This window comes from Lissotriton helveticus, chromosome 3_2 (genome assembly GCF_964261635.1).
Source record: "Lissotriton helveticus chromosome 3_2, aLisHel1.1, whole genome shotgun sequence".
NCBI lineage: Eukaryota > Metazoa > Chordata > Amphibia > Caudata > Salamandridae > Lissotriton > Lissotriton helveticus.
This window is the reverse complement of record NC_136062.1, coordinates 345,284,606-345,304,836: the sequence shown is the minus strand read 5'-3', so window position 1 is coordinate 345,304,836 and position 20,231 is coordinate 345,284,606. Positions and strand designations below refer to the sequence as shown.

The window sequence follows — 20,231 nt, the reverse complement described above, 5'->3', positions numbered from 1 at the left end:
CATCCTTGGTTTTGGAGACAAATATATATAATACATGGTTTGTCATGTGATCAAGGCTTGTCTGAGCCGAAACGTGTAATGGCTGCATAGCAATAAAATAATGTATGCACCAATCTGGTGGTCCATGCCCGTGTATAGGAGGAATCAGGGGAAGACAATTGAATCTATGATATATATATATATATATATAAATATATATATATTTTACCTACTGGCGGTTGCCAGTAGGTAGTTATAGTTAGGACCGAGTTTACATAGGAAAAGCGATTTTTGTATTCTCCTCGAGCCCTTGATGGCCCTTGGGACCACCACCCTCCAGGGCCGGCATCTGCAGTGTCCCGTAATGCCCACCCTGGGACACTCCTGTTTGCTATGACTGGCCGGGCGCCATGCTGCACCCGCCCTGTCATAGCAAGCGGCTTTGCTTCATTGAAGCGAGAGCAGGGAAACCTGCTCTTGCTTCAATAAAGCAAAGCAGGATTGCTTTTCCACAAGGGGACCAGCATGTCAGCAGCTCCCCTTGTGGAAAAGCAATGCGGGTTCATGCAGGACATGGGGAGCCGGCGGGACAGTTGGGGAATTGGGCCTCCCCCACGGTCCCCAACAGAAAGGGACGGCCCCGGTGGACGGGGTCCCTGGGGCCAGAAGTGGCAGGGGAGGGGGCCATGTGGCTACCATCCCCGATTAAAAAATACCCCCAAAAAACTATATATAGAGGCACAGCCCCAAGGGAAGGGGTCCTCGGGGGCAATAAAGGCCTAAGGAGGGGGGTCACGCCACCCCCTCCTTAAATATATTAAACATGTGGCTATGCCCCAGGGGATAGGGTCCCTGGAACCAGAAGTGGCCCGGGAGGGGGGCAACGCGGCCCCCCTCCCCAAATATTAAAAAAAACGAGGAAAGGCCAGCTCCAGGGCATGGAGTCCCCTAAAAAAAAAAACAATGACATTTATTTTATAAAAGGCCTTGCCCCTGGGGAAGGGGTCCCCAGGGCCTAAATTGGCCTCAGGAGGGGCGCCATATGGGCCCCTTCCTGATGTATTTAAAAACAGTGATTTAGGGGGTCAGGACTTGGGGGATGGGGTCCCCGTGGCCATAAATATTGTAAAAGAAGGGAGGCCACACAGCCCCCCTTAAAAAAAAAGAAAGAAGCCGGCATCACACGTTAGGCCCCGCCCCCTCCCTGCAGCACTCTGCAAACGTGCGTTCTAAGTTGGGATATTACGTCCCCTTGAATACTGAGGGTTCCTGGGGGTCAACTAGCCCACCAGGTACGTCCAGTATGTACCACGGAGCTGTGTTGCAGAGAGGTGGTCCAAGGCATGCCCTTTTTACACCTCTCTGCAACGCAGCTATGTGGAGCTTACTGGAGGTACCTGGTAGGCTAGTTGTCCCCCAGGGACCCTCAGGATTAAAGGGGACTTAAACGCCCAACTTACAACATGCCAGGGGGTGCGTTTCCACAGTGGCGCAGGGAGGGGGCGGTGCCTGATATGACAAGTGAGCAAACACACACCCTGGCACACTGCAAATTAGGGGGATTAAGTCCCCTTCAAACCTGAGGGTCCCTGGGGTCAAACTAACCCGCCAGGAACCTCCAGTAAGCACCACAGAGCTGCTTTGCAGAGAGGTGGTCCGAGGCCACACCCCTTCTTACACCACTCTGAAAACGCGGCTTCTGGTGCACTGCTGGTGGAGCGATGAGGTCCTCATGTGTCCTGAGTACCTCAGGACACATGAGGAGGATGAGTCCACTTGTGTCCTGAGTGCCTCAGGACACAAGTGGACTCATCCTCTGAGCAGTAGTGCACCAGAAGCCGTATTTGCAGCTTGGTGAATAAAGGGCCGTGGCCTCGGAACACCTCTTTGCAACTCAGCTCTGTGGCGCTGACTGGAGGTACCTCATGGGTTAGTTGGGCCCCAGGGACCCTCAGGATTCAAGGGGACTTAAACACCCAACTTACAACATGCCAGGGGGTGCGTTTCCACAGTGGCGCAGGGAGGGGGCGGTGCCTGACATGACAAGTGAGCAAACACACACCCTGGCACACTGCAAATTAGGGGGATTAAGTCCCCTTCAAACCTGAGGGTCCCTGGGGTCAAACTAACCCGCCAGGTACCTCCAGTAAGCACCACAGAGCTGCTTTGCAGAGAGGTGGTCCGAGGCCACACCCCTTCTTACACCACTCTGAAAACGCGGCTTCTGGTGCACTGCTGGTGGAGCGATGAGGTCCTCATGTGTCCTGAGTACCTCAGGACACATGAGGAGGATGAGTCCACTTGTGTCCAGAGTACCTCAGGACACAAGTGGACTCATCCTTTGAGCAGTAGTGCACCAGAAGCCGTATTTGCAGCTTGGTGAATAAAGGGCCGTGGCCTCGGAACACCTCTTTGCAACTCAGCTCTGTGGCGCTGACTGGAGGTACCTCATGGGTTAGTTGGGCCCCAGGGACCCTCAGGATTCAAGGGACTTAATCCCCAACTTACAATCCGGCAGGGGGCGTGTTTGAACACCTGTCATATCAGGCCCCACCCCCTCCCAGCCCCATTGTGGAAACGCACCCCCTGGCGCATTGTAAGTTGAGCGATTAAGTCCCCTTGATTCCTGAGGGTCCCTGGGGGCCACGTCATGATGGGCGTGTGATTAGAACAGCCGGGGGCCGTCCAAATCCTTCGCGCTCATTAATTCTCCCACACAGCTGGCAAATTATTGCAGCGCGCAAGGGGTTAAAAAGGTTAAGAAATTGGAAGCCTAAAACACCTTGCAAACCAGCCTGTTCCAGTAGACAATGCTAAAAAATCAAGCTTTCTGATTGTATAGTCAGCCATTAATATCGCATTCTTGATGAAAAATTATAATAATACTAATAATAATATCAACAATAACTTGTTATTATTATAAACATTATAATTACAAATAGTGTAATGACGATTGTACTACTACAACTACTACTACTTATATTATTATTAATAACAAACATCACAATAATTGACAAATGTACTTCCCCATGATCACAGCAACAAAACTGCACAGAGCCACATCAACCCCTGCACACCACCTAGTAAATCTAGGACCTAGTGTGTACTCTGACGGAGATCCGACAGGCTGGTCTGAGAAATCTCACAGAGGTAAGCCAGTCTAAGACATACCACACTAAGAGGTCTAAAGCAAGCTTTAAAAAAATGGGCAGAAACCACAAACCGAACCAAAAACAACAAACCGAAACATATCCACCATTTAATCAGAAATGAATAGGGATGGTAAAGATCACATTGGAATCCTAGTGTTGTCAAGTGCCTGCAGCTGAACAGAGCAAGTAACTTGAGCCTCCTAGAGGATTTACCTTGAGACTCAGAGCTTCATCTAACATTCACTGCTCATACACTCAAGACAAGTCCAGCTAATTTGTGCAACCATTTTTGCACCAACGTTGTTTAAGAATGGAAAGCGACTAGCTCTTACTCTGGGATAATATTCCACATTTGTCGCACTGATGAATAAAGCAACATTCAATGCCATTGCAATTGTTTTGGTGCAAAGTTACACCTCCACCTCAGTGTACTATTTTTTGTATTCACAAACATGCTCATTTGAGGGGAACGTTGTTTTCCATGTGGAGAACGGTCTTCCCTTACATCCCAAGCAAATCTGGGGATGGCGTATTCCAATTCCCATTCTGGAAGGGGAGTTACTCTCCATTGCCATTGTGAGATGTAAAGTGGCATGCATAGGATGTAGCTAATTGGTACCTGCAGTGCCGGACTAGAGAGCAGTCCTCCAATTGGCCAACGTTATGTGCCAGACTGCTTCGAGCATTCCATTTCTGTTCAGCTGGTGATGACTTGCATAGGTGCTCATAGAGCACTGACTAATGGATAAGAGCCATAGCGGATAGGTCTTGTATGAGGGTATGAGCATTAGGCAGGAAAAGGGAGCGATTAACCAGCCTGCATAAGCTATTAGTGGCTGCACACTGCTGAGCGTTATGGTATTATTGTGGGTCAGAGTGGTTAGATAGGAGTTGACATTACTATATAATTACCTGGCTAGTGGCTAGCAATATATCGGCCCTCCTTGTTTTACCTGTATATTGGAAATAGTATACTGCTTGGGCTGTTTAATTCTGTTAGCTGTAAACTGCAGAATCTCATTGATGCACAGAAGTGTGCTACAGACTTGAAACTGTATACACTGTTAAGGCATAATTGTAGGGTTGACGGAGGCACTGTCTTTGACATACAGAACATTTTCTATTGACTGGAAGCAAAATGCCAACATGCAGTTTTACTGATAAAACTATTTAGCGCACAAATACTAATGTGTGGAAATGTGGTTTAGGCAAATATGTTATCATTTGAACATCACCAAGTAAAGTGTCTTCATTGTTTTGATCCTATTAAAATTCTGTTTCCAGTACATTTCTGAATTACAAACAAGTGGTCCATTTAAGGTTTCCTAACTGCTGATATGTTTTTGAAACATTTGCGCAGTTTATTAGCAGATATTTAAAAGTTGTGTGCTACAAACAGACAGCTTATAGCCTTTGTTTTTGCACCCCAAGACAATTTGGGAAACATGGTGGATTCTACAACACAATTCTCCTTAAATATCATTGTATTAGTTTCTAAATCATAGTATATGATGACTTTACTGTGCACCAGGATTCGACAATCTTTGATGGGGCTCTTCAATGATTCTCCCACTTTCACCAACAGTGTCTCTCTCTCACATGTGTTTAATTTGTTTTATAGCTCCTCTCATACCATTGTAGGGTGCCATAGCCCCTTACATCACACACACATACAGAGACAGCAAATCATCTGTTTGTAAATCAGTGTATAGAAAATATTACATAAGACAGAGGGGACTACAAGGTGTAGGATGCACGTCACCCATACAGGTTGGCATTTTTTAAGAGTGCTTGGTTAGAAGAAGAACAAACTCAGGATTCAGAACATAACACAGTAGTTAGCATTGTCTTTAATAATACAAATGTATTACTACCCAAACAAACCTTTTTTTAGAAAAATCAGGAAACTTCGAAGAAAACATAACTTTGTAACCTGTCCCATGCAGTTTGTATGCACTCTTTGAAAGCAGCTCATAGCTCACTGTGCTAGATTATATATGTAAATTATGAACTGCACAGTAACAAAAGAATCTCAGTGACAAAAGCAGTAACCCCGTGAACTCTGCAAATAAAATTCTGGTCTTTGATATGCATGGTACACATTCTTTGCAGCAGGCATATTAACCCTTTGTGCTACCTTAGATGATTTAAAACTGCCACTAACCAAAACTCTCATCTCTCTCCAGCAGGCACTTTAGTCACCAGAGTCATCGTAACACTTTTATTGTTGCCTGAAAACTGCTAGATATACGAGGAACTTTTGAGTGCCAGCCCCCAGTAACAAAACCTCCCCCCACTCTTCCAGCCTTGCAGGGAAATGTCTAATACTGGGTACAGCCAGGACCGCCTTGCTACCACCCCTCAATGGTGCCCCTCATCTTCATATAGACCTTCTCTCATTTGTATTTAATTTCTTTTATAGTGCTATTAATCCGAAGTATGTACAGCAGGGTATCAGAGTGTATTACATTACACACATAAGATATAGAGATAATGACTCATAAATGTGAAAGACAATGTATAGGAAATGTTACTTAAGACAATGAGGACTACAAGGTGAAAGGGTCAGATGTCATCCATAATGGTAGGCAATGGCGGAGCATGGAAGGGGCCATGGGGCAGTTGCCCCGGGTGCAATTTTCTTAACCATTTACCCTTTCACCCTACCAGCCATCCTTTCACTTACTCATTCATCCAGTCACTGATCCGTCCATTCGTCCATCCATTCAACATTTCACTCATCCATCCATCCTTTCTTTCAGCATTTCACCCTCCCTTTTACTTGTCTATGCATCCTTTGACTCATCCATCCTTATATCCTTCTTTTCACTCATCCATACACCTATTTAACCATCCATCCTAGCAATCATCGATCCAACCTTTCACTCATCCATCCATCCATGCTCCCTTTCTCTCTCTTTTCCCCCTTCACTTAGCCATTCTGCCACCCATCCATCCATCCATCCACCCACCCATCCATTCAGTCATCCACTCATGAATATGGCTTTGTTGTACATAATATTGAAAATGCTTCAGTTCTAAAATGATGAGATTATGAAAGACCCATGACCCCTTCTTTTTAACTTCTTTTGCTGGTTACTATACATGAACTGGACTTTGCACATGTCTTTCATTTTGTGAGGTGCAACATTTTTCTTAATGTACTGTTAAAACAGAATGCCCTGCCCTAGACGGAGGCAGGAGGTGGCCCACCACATGCAAAATTCCAGACAACAGGCATCTGTGAAAGGGATCATCAAGGGCAACAGACGTGAGATACAAATTATGGATGGTCCGTGAAATTTACGGACAATTGGTCACCCTAGGACTGAATTGTAAGCTCCCCTCTGCTTCGGAGGGAGTCAGGGAGTCGCCACTGGATGAGGCTTCTCTGCAGTTGCAGTACAAGCCTAAACTATCCTCATTAGCATCTGCTTGTTTCAGGTGCAGGGGTGTCGCCCTTGTTTTTTTCTGAATTATTGCACAATGTATTGTATTGCCATCTTTAACTTTCATTTTAGAAGTAGTATGTTTAAAATTAGTGTTGAAGTTGGCAATACATTGCCGTAATTTAATTTTGTTTGGCTGTCGTTCTCGGACACTCACTTTAGCGAGGGACAGGCAGTCAAGTACCCTTTAACAGGCATATTTATTGGTGTGCATGAGCTTGTCTTAGAGTGCAGCATTTATAGTAGGATAAGGGTTTACCGTTTTCCAGCACAGGCCAAACTGGTGGGTCTTCAGATCCTCCCCTTTATGGCACACAGTAGGGTGATTTTAAAAGGCAGCCCTGGGCACCTTGGCAATAGGACTCTGGGCACTTTACCACTGCTGACCAGTGCTAAAGTGCATATGCTCTCTAGGTAAATTGTTATTGTGATTGGTTATCCATGATTGGCATATTTGTATTACCAAGAAGTCCCTAGTAAAGTGCCCTGAGTGTGCCAGGGCTGGTGATTCAAATGCTACTAGTGGGCCTGCAGCACTAATTGTGCCACCCACATGAGTAGCCCTAAAATGGTGTCTCAGGCCTGCCACCACAGTGCCTGTGTGCAGTCTGTGAACTTCCATGTCAACCTGGCCAGTAGCCCACTGACCAGGCCTACCCTTCCCTTTCTGTACACATTGGACACCCCTATGGAAGGCCCAAGTTACCCCCCTTTCAGGGTGCAGTGTATGTGAAAGGTAGAGCATGTACTAGTGCAGGTGACATACTCTGGTAGTGAATTACAGCCATTTTCGTTTTTCACTACTGTAAGGCTATCTTGCCCATAGGCTATGATGGGGGAATGCTGTGTACAGTGATTACATGCATATCTTCCCATAGGAGCAAGAAAGGACATAAAAGTCTGGTATTCCTGAACTCAGAATTTAATAACACATATTTTAGGAAAGGTGGTTTTTAAATCCTGTGTTTGAGAACAGCACTTTTAGAAAGTGGCTGTTCTCTTGTCTGACCTTTCTGTGTGCCTTGGCCTGTTTGTGAATTGACTGTCTGGTTTCTGAGTGACAGGGACCGGGTGGCTCCCAGAGGCTGAGTGGGATATCCCTGGGCTGAATAGCTCCATCTGCATCTAGAGTGGTGGGAGGGGGTAGCACTTGGGCCTGAATGGGAACGTGGCTGCCTTTCACAATGCTGGCTACACCTCCTGCTGGGCGGCTGACAACCCTGCCCCTCTCTCTGAAAGGAGAGGAGAAGCCAGGAAAACAAAGTGCTCAGGAAACACCCAGAACTGGTTCAGACCGGGTTCAGAGCCCTCCTGCACAAAGGGAACAAGGACTTTTAGGGGTATAAGTGGACGCAAGACTACAGAAAATAAGATCCTCCTGGAATCAAGAAGTAATCTCTGCCAAGGAGAAAGCTGGAAGACTGAAGAGGAAGGAATGTCCTGCTGTGTGTTTGTGGGCTGACCTGCAGTTGCTTTGCAGCCAAGGAGAGGGGAAGGACTTGGCTTTGTGCTGTGTCCCCTTGCTTGCAGCGATCACCGAAGGCCTGAGTAGAGCTGGCTCCCTGTTAAGCAGTCTCCGAACAAAAGGACTTCATCCCCAGCTTCCCCCCTCAACTCTACTGAGAGAGTTCTGTCCTTCCTAGAGTACTTGGGCCAGTTGTGGGTGCCTCTGGAAGTTGTACCTGTTGTTTGGGAAGCTAGACAAGAAGAAACGAAGTCTTTCTGCAAGTTTCACGCATCGCTCGCTTGCGGAGCACATCCCCGTCAGTGCGAGGAAATTTCCGCTACCGCAAAAAGATCAAGATCGTCGCAGCGCCTGTTGCTGCTGCAAGAACCGACGCATTCTTCACTTTTGGAACGCATCGCTCCGGTGCGGGAAGTACCATCGCTGCGAGTATCGTCACAGAGCCTGTCGTCACTGGGTGAGATCGTCACACCGCTTGCTTGTGTACTGCATGTTGTCGCAGAGCCATCGCATCGAGGGGCCGCGAGAGGAGAAGATCGACGCTGCGCTGCACATCGCCTCCGCACCTGAGAATGTCGCCGCCCCAAGATCGTCGCATCGTACTTTTTGCGAGACGCTTCCTATGAAACCTGCTCACCGGAATCCACACAAGGTATTGAATCCCTCCCCATACATACCGGAGTCACCGCAACATGCCCGCTGCGTCCAGCGGGGTTGTTGCATCACCTCCCCAGGGTCTCAGGAGTGACGCATAGCTTGTTTTTCATCGCTGGAGCTTTCACTTGGAACTTTTGTCGCATCTAAAGGTACTGTTGGCTAAAATATGACGCAACTGTGGATTATTTTAACACAACCTTAAGAACTCTTTTGAAACCATATTCTTGAACTGTGTATGTTGGATTTTTGTTGTTTTGGTCTTGTTTATTCTAGATTAAATACGTTTATTTTTCTATACTGGTGTGGAGTCCATTTGTGGTGTTTTCACGGTGTTCCTGTGAGTGTTGGTACAAAAACTTTACACATTGCATTTGATAAGCCTGTCTGCTCGTGCGGGGATGAGCAGGGGGATAAAGAGTGTATCCCCCTTACCCTGACTAGAGGCCAGGGTCCCTATTTCTCACAAGTACCTACCTGTGCCAACTAGGGACCCCGAATTCTAACATCAATCATCCCTGTCTCTGATGTTGGGGTCACGTGCAGTTAACACTGCCTCACTGCGCATGATCCAGCACAGGATGCAACCTCTTGGCCCTCGCTCATGCATGCATCCTGCCCACAGGTAAGCCCTTCTTTCTTTATCATGCGGTACTGTTTCAGTTAATTTCATTAAATTATTACACTGAAGCCACTGCTAGAGTAACAATTTAATGCATTAAACTGAAACACTTTTGCATGTTAAAGAAATGCAGTATTTCTTTAACATACTGAAGCAAATAAGTGTAGTGCTTTAAATGATTACATTGCTGCCGCTACCAATGTAACAAGTTAATATACTAAAATAAAATGCTTCGGCTTGATAAAGAAATACTGCATTTCTTGAACATGCAAAGCATTTCAGTTTAGTGCATTAGATTGTATTTTTATCAGAATTGGTAGCCTCTGACGGCACCAACTTGTTGGCGATGCCAGTAACCACAGAAGGACAAATTATTACCATGTGCTCCTTACATTTGGCTTGGGTTGCGATGCTAGATGGTGCAATATTGTAGTCTGTTAGGTTTCAGCCTAGAACCCATACTGAAGTATTTTAAGATAATCTATTAGTCATCGCTTCCCACTCGGCCAGATTGTGTGACCCTAGGCAAGTTCCTTTCTTTCACTGTGCCTCTTTGTCCTTTATCATCACATTTGGTGCATAAAATGAATTGCCTAGGATCACACAGTGTGATGATAAAGGACAAAGAAGCCTAGTGAAATAAGGCAATTGCCTTGGATCCCACAATTTGGTCTGGGGAGGCTTGGATTATTGACAGGTGGTTTCTTGCTTTAACAAAACCCAATTATCCAATTTAGCTACCAGAATGATATTTTTAAACAGTGTGCTCGAAAGTGCTCCATTGCTCCCAAAGGTATAACATATTTTCCAGAAGAGAACCTCCTAAAACCCCAGTGAAAAAACCCAGCTTGTTTGCTATGCTTACTCACCAAATTTCATTTATTTGACTTACGCCCATCCACTTTTTTTCACCAGCCGCCACTGCCTATCAGGTCTAGATCCATTGATCCTGGACCCCAGGAAAAACAGGCAAGGAAACAATAGACCAGTTATGGTCGTATGAAGGCAGTATTCCAGACAGGAATTGTACACCACCCAACTCGTAACTTGTGACTAAGTAATCAAGGAAACAGTCACTATCTTACAGCCTACAATACACTCTACAATGAGAATAACAGCCATAAAAACAGACAGTCCTTAAAAAACTCCCAACCTTGACTTCACCAAAGAGAGGGTAGGCAAAATATTGTCATAGTTACGGTTTTTAAAAATTACAGCTACCCATGGGAGTGTTATTCTGCCTCATATAAAGGCTTGCATAAGTAGTGAACTGTAGGTACAATTTAAGGCCGAATCACAATCTTTATTGAGAAAAAATCAGTTTCCATTCAAACGCTCCAGCAATTTTGTGTAATATCCAAAATTGGAAATTGCTGATAATGCATACTCGTTACATGTGTGAGTACTCCTAACTTGCATATATTACAAAGGATTCATGGATTGTATGAAAATTACACATAAGTGAGAAATGTGAAAGAGGTTGAGCCGGATTCATACTGAGCGCTGCAAAATTGTAAGTTGTGTAGAAAGCACCCTGATGGACATTTTGTAAATGTAATATACAAATATAATTGATAATACATTTATATAATAATTAAGTATTGTATATGTCTATGTTTATGTGCGCCGGTGCTATGTGTAGTACAGAAAGGCTGCATAAGTGTCTGTGACCACTTCTGTAATACAAAGTACTCAGGGGGCGCACAAACCAGGCCCACATGGCCATTGCGCCCCTTGGGATACTTTCTATAATACCGACCCGGATGTCCTACCCTAATACTGGCCTACTGGCAAGCAGTTATTGATTTTGGACCTGCAGTTGAATTCTGATTAAGCCAAACCTATCCCTTTAATTATTTTTCCTAAAATGTTACCTTCAATGTTATGTACATGCTCATCCGACAAAACAAATACTTTTCAGTATTAGTCTTAGATGAGTTCTCACATTCTCGTTTGTCAAGCCATGTATCTGCCATTTTTCTTTCATTAGGTGGGCCTTTTATCTGCCTTGCCACATTTAGTGATGACAATTATTGTGCCTATTGGGGGACAAATTGCAGACTTCCTGCGAAGAAAAGAAATCCTTTCAACCACCACTGTGAGAAAAATGATGAACTGTGGAGGTAAGCCAATCTTTGCCTTGTATGTGTTTAATGAAAGTTATACCATAGTTTCAGTATCTTATCTTGTCTTATCTTCTAGTGAAGATTATCACTGATGCACAGTAAAGAAGTCAGTAAATCAAGGGTATCAAATATTTGTCAACGAGGATCAGAGTCCAGAAAGATTAGGACTGTGGAGAAAAATAATATAAACATAATTCTTCAAATTGCTTTGGAAAAATGAGGCCAGACTCAAATAACATTAGCTGTCTTACCATTAAAGGTGACACCGGGATTGCTGAGGTAAAAGAACAACTTTATTGTCCAAAGGGATTTTACTTTAGAGGATCCAACCTATTGCTGAACTGTTTAAAACGAACTGCAGTCCACTTTACTGGAAGGCAACCTTTTCTCTCCTAAACTATGACCGGGGTCTGGTGCGTGTACAGTAGATCAACATGGAATGTCCATTCACTTCCAAAGACATCCTCAAGTATCTGATAACAGTAGCTAAGCATGACCCAGACCGGTGTTAGAGCACGGCCCAAAGACATGTCAGCATTTCGGGATTATCACCAAATATCTATATTATCATTTAGATTCACAGCGTATTCATTTTTTTATGAAGATCTATGTGACACTACCACCTATTCACCAAGGTGTAATATACTTAGACTATCTCAATAATTCCAGTTAGAACACACTGTATATGAATTTAACATGTGATTATCGGACATTACTCCACTAGTTGTCAGACCTTTAGTAATAAATGTTGTGCACAGTAGATGTTATCAATCAATCAATCAATACACTTGTAGAGCGCGCCACTCACCCGTGAGGGTCTCAAGGTGCTGGGGGGTGCTACTGCTCGAAGAGCCAGGTCATGAGGTGTTTCCTGAATGTGAGGTGGTCCTGGGTCAGTCATAGGTGGGCGGGGAGGGAGTTCCACGTTATCCAAATGTATGTGAAAGTAAATGTCACATTTACATTTTTTTTAGAGGACCCATGGTTTGATCTGGCATTATTGTTGCTAGTGCAGTTGCGTGCTACAGCCATGCACGCATATAATGTAATCATAAGTGTACGGTAGAGATTTTGTCATTCAATTAGAGTCTAATTATAGATATTAGACAGGGCCCTGTTCAAAAATGGCATTGTATGCATGGTACATTCATGTGTTATAAATGTAGTTGCTGCCCTCAGTTTTCTTTTCTCTGTCTTTTAGGGTTTGGGATGGAAGCAACTCTTCTCCTGGTCGTAGGGTACTCTCACAGTAGAGGAGTAGCTATTTCGTTCTTGGTTCTTGCTGTGGGTTTCAGTGGATTTGCCATATCAGGTAAAACAGTAGTGCTGGCCATTAGTGTATTCCACCCTGTGTGTAACTTATATCATGTGATGTGTTATTATAATAGTATAACATATGAGCCTGCCATCAAGCAAAACAAAGAATACCTGTTGCATGACGGCAGATGGTGGATCAAAACCTAAGCAGATACAACTGTAATATAACTTATGTTTTCTAACACTTTGTAAGACTGGAGATTTATTTATTGTCACAATTCGAGTTGAATCTTATTCCACAGGGTAACTCCTTCCAAGGCAAGCAGAAGACCACCTGCTCTGCACTTATCATTTTGTAGGGATTCAGACCACAGAGCCTATTATTTGTCATCACTACTAATGAAGGCATTTTTGACCACAGTATTGTAGATCCTGAACCCAGTAGCATTCAGAGATAAGGCATGTTATAAACTGGAGATAAGGCATATCATAAACTGGCTCATCTTGGTCATAGATACAAATGAAGGTATTTAAGCATCATCCTTGTATTCAGAGCGAATGTTAGGTTCCATAAATTTTGAAGTAGTTTGAAGTATACCTCTGAAAGTTGATTATAAAGAATTGCAATAATTTATATAGGATCGCCACTCGCCAATGATTTACGTTAGTTTGTTTAGGATCTACAAATACGTTAATCACACACCAAACAGCTTAGAAAAACACTTGTTTTTAAAGTTGTGCATAATATATATCAGTCAGCACCTAAAGACATTTCTGGGAATCCAAACGCATTTGGGGATGAAGAAATCAGGGACCAGGAAAAAGGGAAGCGTACAATGCTTATCCCTGTTGGGAAAAAGTCCTCTTCCCTTCTCTACTGCCAGCCGCGGCCCGTGGAGAAAGTTGCGGTGGGGCAGAAAGGCGGGGCGGAGGAGAGGCAGGGTGGGGGTGCTAAAAACCAGAATATGTATAATAGGAGGTAAGTAAACAATTTAATAAATAAAACGAATTTCTTAGCGCGGCCTGCATCGCAAAATGCGATGCCGCCCGTGCTATGAAATAAGTTTTATTAATTAAATTGTTTACTAACCTCCAATTATCCATATTCCATTTTTTAGCACCCCCCACCCTGTCCCTCCCCCGCCCCGCCTTTCTGCCCCACCGCAACTCCCTCCACGGGCCGCGGCTGTCTACTGCCCCCAACCCATCTCCCCGCCCCACCCCATTCACCGCCTACTGAATACTTTTACCACTAGTACAGAGCAATTGGTAAATGTATGTGTAAAAACCCCATGAAATGGCAAAATATGGAAGGTGTTGTGTTCGGAAAATCAGACCCACATGGTAACTCTCCATTACATGGGGAATTACCCATAATTATACAGTGCTAGTCGATTGACCAAACAGTAACAGTACATTTGCATGACAATTTACCATGCAGTCACATCACCCCACTATTGTCTCAACCCAAATTAGGCCTAAGTAGAATTTTGTAGCACTGTAAGGTCCCATGCATATTAGTTCATCATAACATTGACAAAAATCAGTCTAAAGTACAATTTATAAAATTCTCAGCAGTTTTTATTTGATCATATTTAAAATCAAATGACCACAGCTAACATATATAATTAGACAAGCATGATTTTCAAGTATCTTATTCACAAATCAATGGAACTCCACAGTTATGCCCATAAGTTTCACTTTTGAATCTATTCATATTAAATTAAAAGTTGTATTATGTACATATTGTAAACTACGATTCTGAATCACTATCAGCTCCTTCACTCAATACATATCTTCATTATTTTCATGTTTGCAGTGACAACAATAAAAATGTTACTGAGCTATGTAAACATTTATTCATTCAGCATTATTACTGATATTCCCCAATGTAATTGTCACTTGAGGATATGAAGGGGCAGATTTAGCAACATTTTGCAAGGGTGCTAAGTAACAAAAGGTGACGGAAAGAAGGTTCAAAGCTCTGATTAGTTATTTACTTTCAGTGCACATCTTTGCCTATAAGAGGGGTTTGTACCACTTTAAATGAAGAGGGCGTCCCATAGTTGGTACATGCTACCACCCATGATTTCTGATCCAAAGCCTTATCAACTAATATTTGCATGAGGGGCTTTACGCCCAAAAACGTAACACCTCTTCGAGGCAAGTCTTAATTTGGAGAAATGTTTTTATGTCTCGAAACTTTTCAAAATTTGCAATTGTGTTGCACTGTACACACATATACAATGTTTGAAAGTTATGGGCCTGGTTACGAGTTTGCCAGATGGCATATTCCATCACAAACGTGATGGTTATCCTGTCTGCCGTATTACTAGTTCCATATGATATACGGTAAACTCGTAATCAGGCCCTATGTCTTAGAAAAGTTTTTTTGACCATGAAGAGCAGGTAACCACTAAAAGACCCATGCTACACCACTCACGCACCTTTGTATAATAGTGCAATGGTATGTGCACAGCTATAGGCTACTTGAGCGACAACAGCAGCTCCACATCTTTATAGATATTGGTCTGTACTGATTTTCCCCATTGCACAATTTCTTACACAACTGCAAACACCAGTGTGCGTCCTCCGTGTATGATAAAACATATCTTAGGGTTAAACTACAAGATGGGCTTTGGGTACCTGCTCATGGCATAGAAGCCATAGCAGGATTGTGCTTTTTCTTCTGGTATATTAATGCTAGCCTGGTCATCGTGGAACCATTGCTTGGCATATTATGGGCATATATTCACATGCACTGCCACTTGGATGTATGACGTTAAAATGCATACTTTTACAACGCTTACCTTTACAACACATTTTTTACAACGCAACATCCATTACAACGCAGTCCATACAACGCATGCCATTACAACAAATTTTTAAAACTACCTTTACAACGCATTCCATTACAACGCATACTACCTTTACAACGCATACCATTACAACGCATAACATTACATTGCATGTATGGTAAGTATTGGATAGTATAGGGGTAAAAATTACTATTCTAACTCCAGGGGGTGCAACAGTAGGGTAAGTGTTGGATAGTGTGGGGGTAAAAATTACTATTCTAACTCCAGGGGGTGCAACAGTAGGGTAAGTGTTGGATGGTAATGTTATGCGTTGTAATGGTATGCATTGTAATGACTGCGTTGTAATGACATGAGTTGTAGTGGTATGCGTTGTAGTGTCATGCGTTGTAATGGTTGCGTTGTAATGGCATGCGATGTAATGGATGTTGCGTTGTAAAAGTTACGTTGTAATGGTAGTGCATTGTAAAGGTTGTTTCCCCTGCCACTTATGTGCAAGAAACTCTATGGTGAATTGAAATAATTTTTCAGGGCTTGTGAAATTGCTTTTCCTACTTATTCTGCTAATGGAAAGCCACACCTCAATGCTGTGTAAAAAAAACTGCACAAATCATTAATTTTTTCATTTAGTTCAACTATATTGCCCATTCATTCACACATAAAAACACTCATTCATTAATCAATGCATTCACTCACTGATCCTTTCCTTCACTTACTCTTTCCCTTTTGCACCCATAAGTCACCAATTTTACATTCCTACCCCTGATACAATCTTTGCTTGTCAAAATGCTATCTTCCTTGTCTCAGATGCCACACCCTACCCTGTACCAGACACTGTCTGTGTGCCACAAACTGCACATGCTCCATTCATACAGTCATGCACTCACCCACCATTCTGTCCTTCAATAGTTCTTTTTGCATTTGTCACCCCGAGTGGGACAGGTATGCCCAGACGTGGGTCCCCTGCTACCCATGCCACTGGAGTCAAGCTATCCTGGCTGATTAGGGCTGGAAGCCCAAAACCGGTCCTAGGATGCTTCTTTCCAATCCAGGGGAGGACCTGGGTTGGCAATTCGGGCTGGACCGTTCCCACTGGGCGCCGGGTCAACACTGATTTGCATATGGCTGGGTCCAAACTGGAATGGCATGGTGAGCAAAAAAACAATAGATTTAGGCCTAGATATCTGTACTGGGGGTCAATGTATGACATTGTTGTGCATTCTGTCCTTCAATTGTTCTTTTTGCATTTGTCACCCCAGAGTGGGACGGGTATGCACAGACGTGGGTCCTGTGCTCCTCATGCCACTGGAGTCAAGCTATCATGGCTGATGAGGGATGAAAGCCCGAAACCAGTCCTAGGATGCTTATTTGTAGTCCAGGGAGGACCTGGCCTGGCAGTTCGGGCTGGACTGTTCCCATTGAGCACAGGGTCAAGACTGATTTGCATATGGCTGGGTCTAAACTGGAATGGCATGGTGAGCAAAAAAACGAAGGATTTAGGCCCAGATCTCTGTACTGGGGTGAATGTATGGTATTGTTTTGCATTCTGTCCATCAATTGGTCTTTTTGCATTTGTCACACAGAGTGGGACGGGTATGCCCAGACGTGGGTCCCGTGCTCCTCATTCCACTAGAGTCAAGCTATCCTGGCTGATGAGGGCTGAAAGCCTGAAACCAGTGCTAGGATGCTTGTTTCCAGTGCAGGCAGTTTGTGCTGGACTGTTCCCAGTGGGCGCGAGGTCAAGACTGATTTGCTTATGGCTGGGTCCAAACTGGAATGGCATGGTAAGCAAAAATACGATGGATTTAGGCCCAGATCTCTGTACTGAGGTGAATTTGGACACAGTTCTGCATTCTGTCCATTAATTGTTCTTTTTGCATTTGTCACCCTGAGTGGGACGGGTATGCACAGACGTGGGTCCTGTGCTCCTCATGCCACTGGAGTCAAGCTATCATGGCTGATGAGGGATGAAAGCCCGAAACCAGTCCTAGGATGCTTATTTGTAGTCCAGGGAGGACCTGGCCTGGCCATCCAGTCAGAACTGTTCCCATTGGGCGCAGGGTCAAGACTGATTTGCATATGGCTGGGTCCAAACTAGAATGGCATGGTGAGCAAAAAAATGATGGATTTAGGCCCAGATCTCTATACTGGGGTGAATGTATGACATTGTTCTGCATTCTGTCCATCAATTGTTCGTTTTGCATTTGTTACCCTGGGTGGGACGGGTGTGCCCAGAAGTGGGTACCGTGCTCCCCATCCCACTGGAGTCAATCTATCCTGGCTGATGAGGGCTGAAAGCCCGAAACCGGTCCTAGCATGCTTGTTTCCAGTCCAGGGAGGACCTGGCCTGGCAGTTCGGGCTGGACTGTTCCCATTGGGGGCAGGGTCAAGACTGATTTGCTAATGGCGGGGTCCAAACTGGAATGGCATGGTGAGCAAAAAAACAATGGGTTTAGGCCCAGATCTCTGTACTGGGGTGAATATATGACCGTGTTCTGCATTCTGTCCATCAATTGTTCTTTTTGCAGTTATTTTGACCAGGCATAATACACTTTCTAATACATATAAGTTAGCATGGTTGGAGTTCACAGAGTCCGCCTACGCTGAATGCAAAACAAACTCCACCAGGTTACGTGGAGCTCCGCGAGCAGCGGAGAGCGTTAGATAAATGCTGTTTACTTTTATATTCGTGTCAGGTGCTTGTCTGCACTGTGCAGTCATAGCGAACGGCACCATGCACAGTGCAAGCGGGCACTGCTTCCTTTCTGCCACTCAAGTAGATTTTTACTCACGTAGCAGCTTTCTTAACACGAACGGACGGTTTCTCAGCAAAAGCGGTTGCGAGCATACGCGACCACTCGTAATGATAAATCTGATTGCCCACGTTGAGAAATCTCTCCAAGAGGTAGATTTTCCACGCTCGCAAACTTGATGTTGACGATCGCGAACAAGGAAAAATATTGCTGGGAGGTAGATTTTCCTCGCTCGCGATCTCCAACATGACGTTGACGATTGCGAGCGAGGAAAAAACCTCAGACCCGCGGAGCGCAGTTTTCGGAACTCCGTGAGCTCTGCGTAATGCAGAGTGCGGAAAACTCCGCAACCTCTGCCAGCAGAGCGGAGTACACTGCCCAGACTTACATATATGTAAACTTTAGGGCTGGCTTTTATAAGAATTGTGGTTTCTGGTTGACTAGGGTATGAGTCCTGGTCCAGCAGCAACCACAATCCTTGTCAGGGTAAGGCACAAACTGGAAATTAACCTGTGTTCAACCCCATGTAATTTGGCACAGAGTTGTCAGGCTTAACTTAGAGGCATTATGTAAAGTATTTGTGCAACACTTCAAACAGTAAAATAGTGAAAACAGCACACAAAAAGACCACACACTAGTTTAGAAAAGTAGAGCAAAATTTAAGAAATAAAACAAGACAAAAAACAACTAAAATCCAATCAGAAGAACTGGAGTTAATAATTTTTATAGAATAATAAGTCAAAATAGCACCTAAGGGCATTAAGCGACAACCTTGCTATCTGGTCGCGCTGCACCAGGTCAAATTCAAAAGTTCAGGCCGGCTGCTATGGAGCACAGGTTGTATACAGTCCTAGATTAGTCCCACCAAAGTTTTATCTTCTCCATTTTTTTGCCAAGAGTCTTGTTTGTGTTGAAGTGGTAAATGAGGAGCAGAGACAGCATCGCGGGAGGCGGATGATGTGACACATAGAGCAGGCCTGGCGTTGTGGATGCTGATGGTCCTCCACAAGCACTAGATGCTGCAGTGTGAAGAGACATGCTGGTGGAGGTTTGTACTGGTTTTCAGTGCAAGTGAGTGCTGCAGTCTTGGTGCGTACAGGCCTGTTCACAGTCATGAAGAACCCAAAAGCTTGGTTTAAGCTCACTGAGCCACACAAAGGGTCGAGAACCTCAGAGACACAACTTGGAGGTCAGGAACCTGGTGCAACTGGGTCTAGGCCTTTTAGGTCCCTGCAGCTCAAATGAGGAGGTCATCAGTCTAGTCCTTGGAGTCACTCAGGGGTCCTGGGTTCAAGATGACGATGCAGGTCTACTTCTTCTTATGCAGGCAAGAGGGCATCAGGCATCTGGCAACAGGTCAGCTGAGCAGGGCAGCAGTCCAGCAGAGTGGTAGCCTTTGAGCCGCACAGCAGTCTTTCTTCCTAGCAGAGTATCCACAGGTCCAGAATGCACTGAAGAATTGGTGTCTGAGGTCCTGATTCAGGATGGTGGGAGAAGATTCTAGACAGTGGCTGTGAAGTGCATGAAGTTTCCGTTCTCCCCTGCCCTGGCTCCAAGCTGGTTGAAGCGACAATGTAGGGTCAATAGGCTTTTTGTGTGGAGATAGGATACAGGTAATTGAGGTGTAATTGGGGCTGTGCTCAGCTCCGACCTTCCCATCCTGGCATTGGATGGCCCAGGCAGCCACACCTAACCTATCAATTTTGTGACTGGGAGGAATTCTCAAAGTCTAACTGTTAGCTGCTCCCAGTCATGTGACCCAAGACAGGCTACAGGCACAAAAAGGCTAAGAACAGGAAAATGCCAACTTTCTAAATGTATATCAAAAAGAATCAGTAGTTCTTGTAGATAATGCAAAATATACTTGGTAATAACTATGCACAATGGCAAATAATTCTGGCACAAGAATGCTGAAAGAGAAACAATCATATAGAACTCAATTAAGAGACCAAATACTG

General features: G+C 44.4%; 1 protein-coding gene across 1 annotated transcript in view; it reads left to right on the top strand.

Moving 5' to 3' along the window:
* SLC17A6 (solute carrier family 17 member 6) overlaps window positions 1–20,231 on the top strand; it is a 355,936-nt gene that overhangs the window by 305,195 nt on the left and 30,510 nt on the right. The window contains exons 9-10 of the mRNA XM_078684218.1: window positions 11,312–11,444; window positions 12,649–12,759. Of these exons, the coding sequence (XP_078540344.1) occupies window positions 11,312–11,444; window positions 12,649–12,759 (244 nt within the window). The remainder of the gene's footprint in view (window positions 1–11,311; window positions 11,445–12,648; window positions 12,760–20,231) is intronic.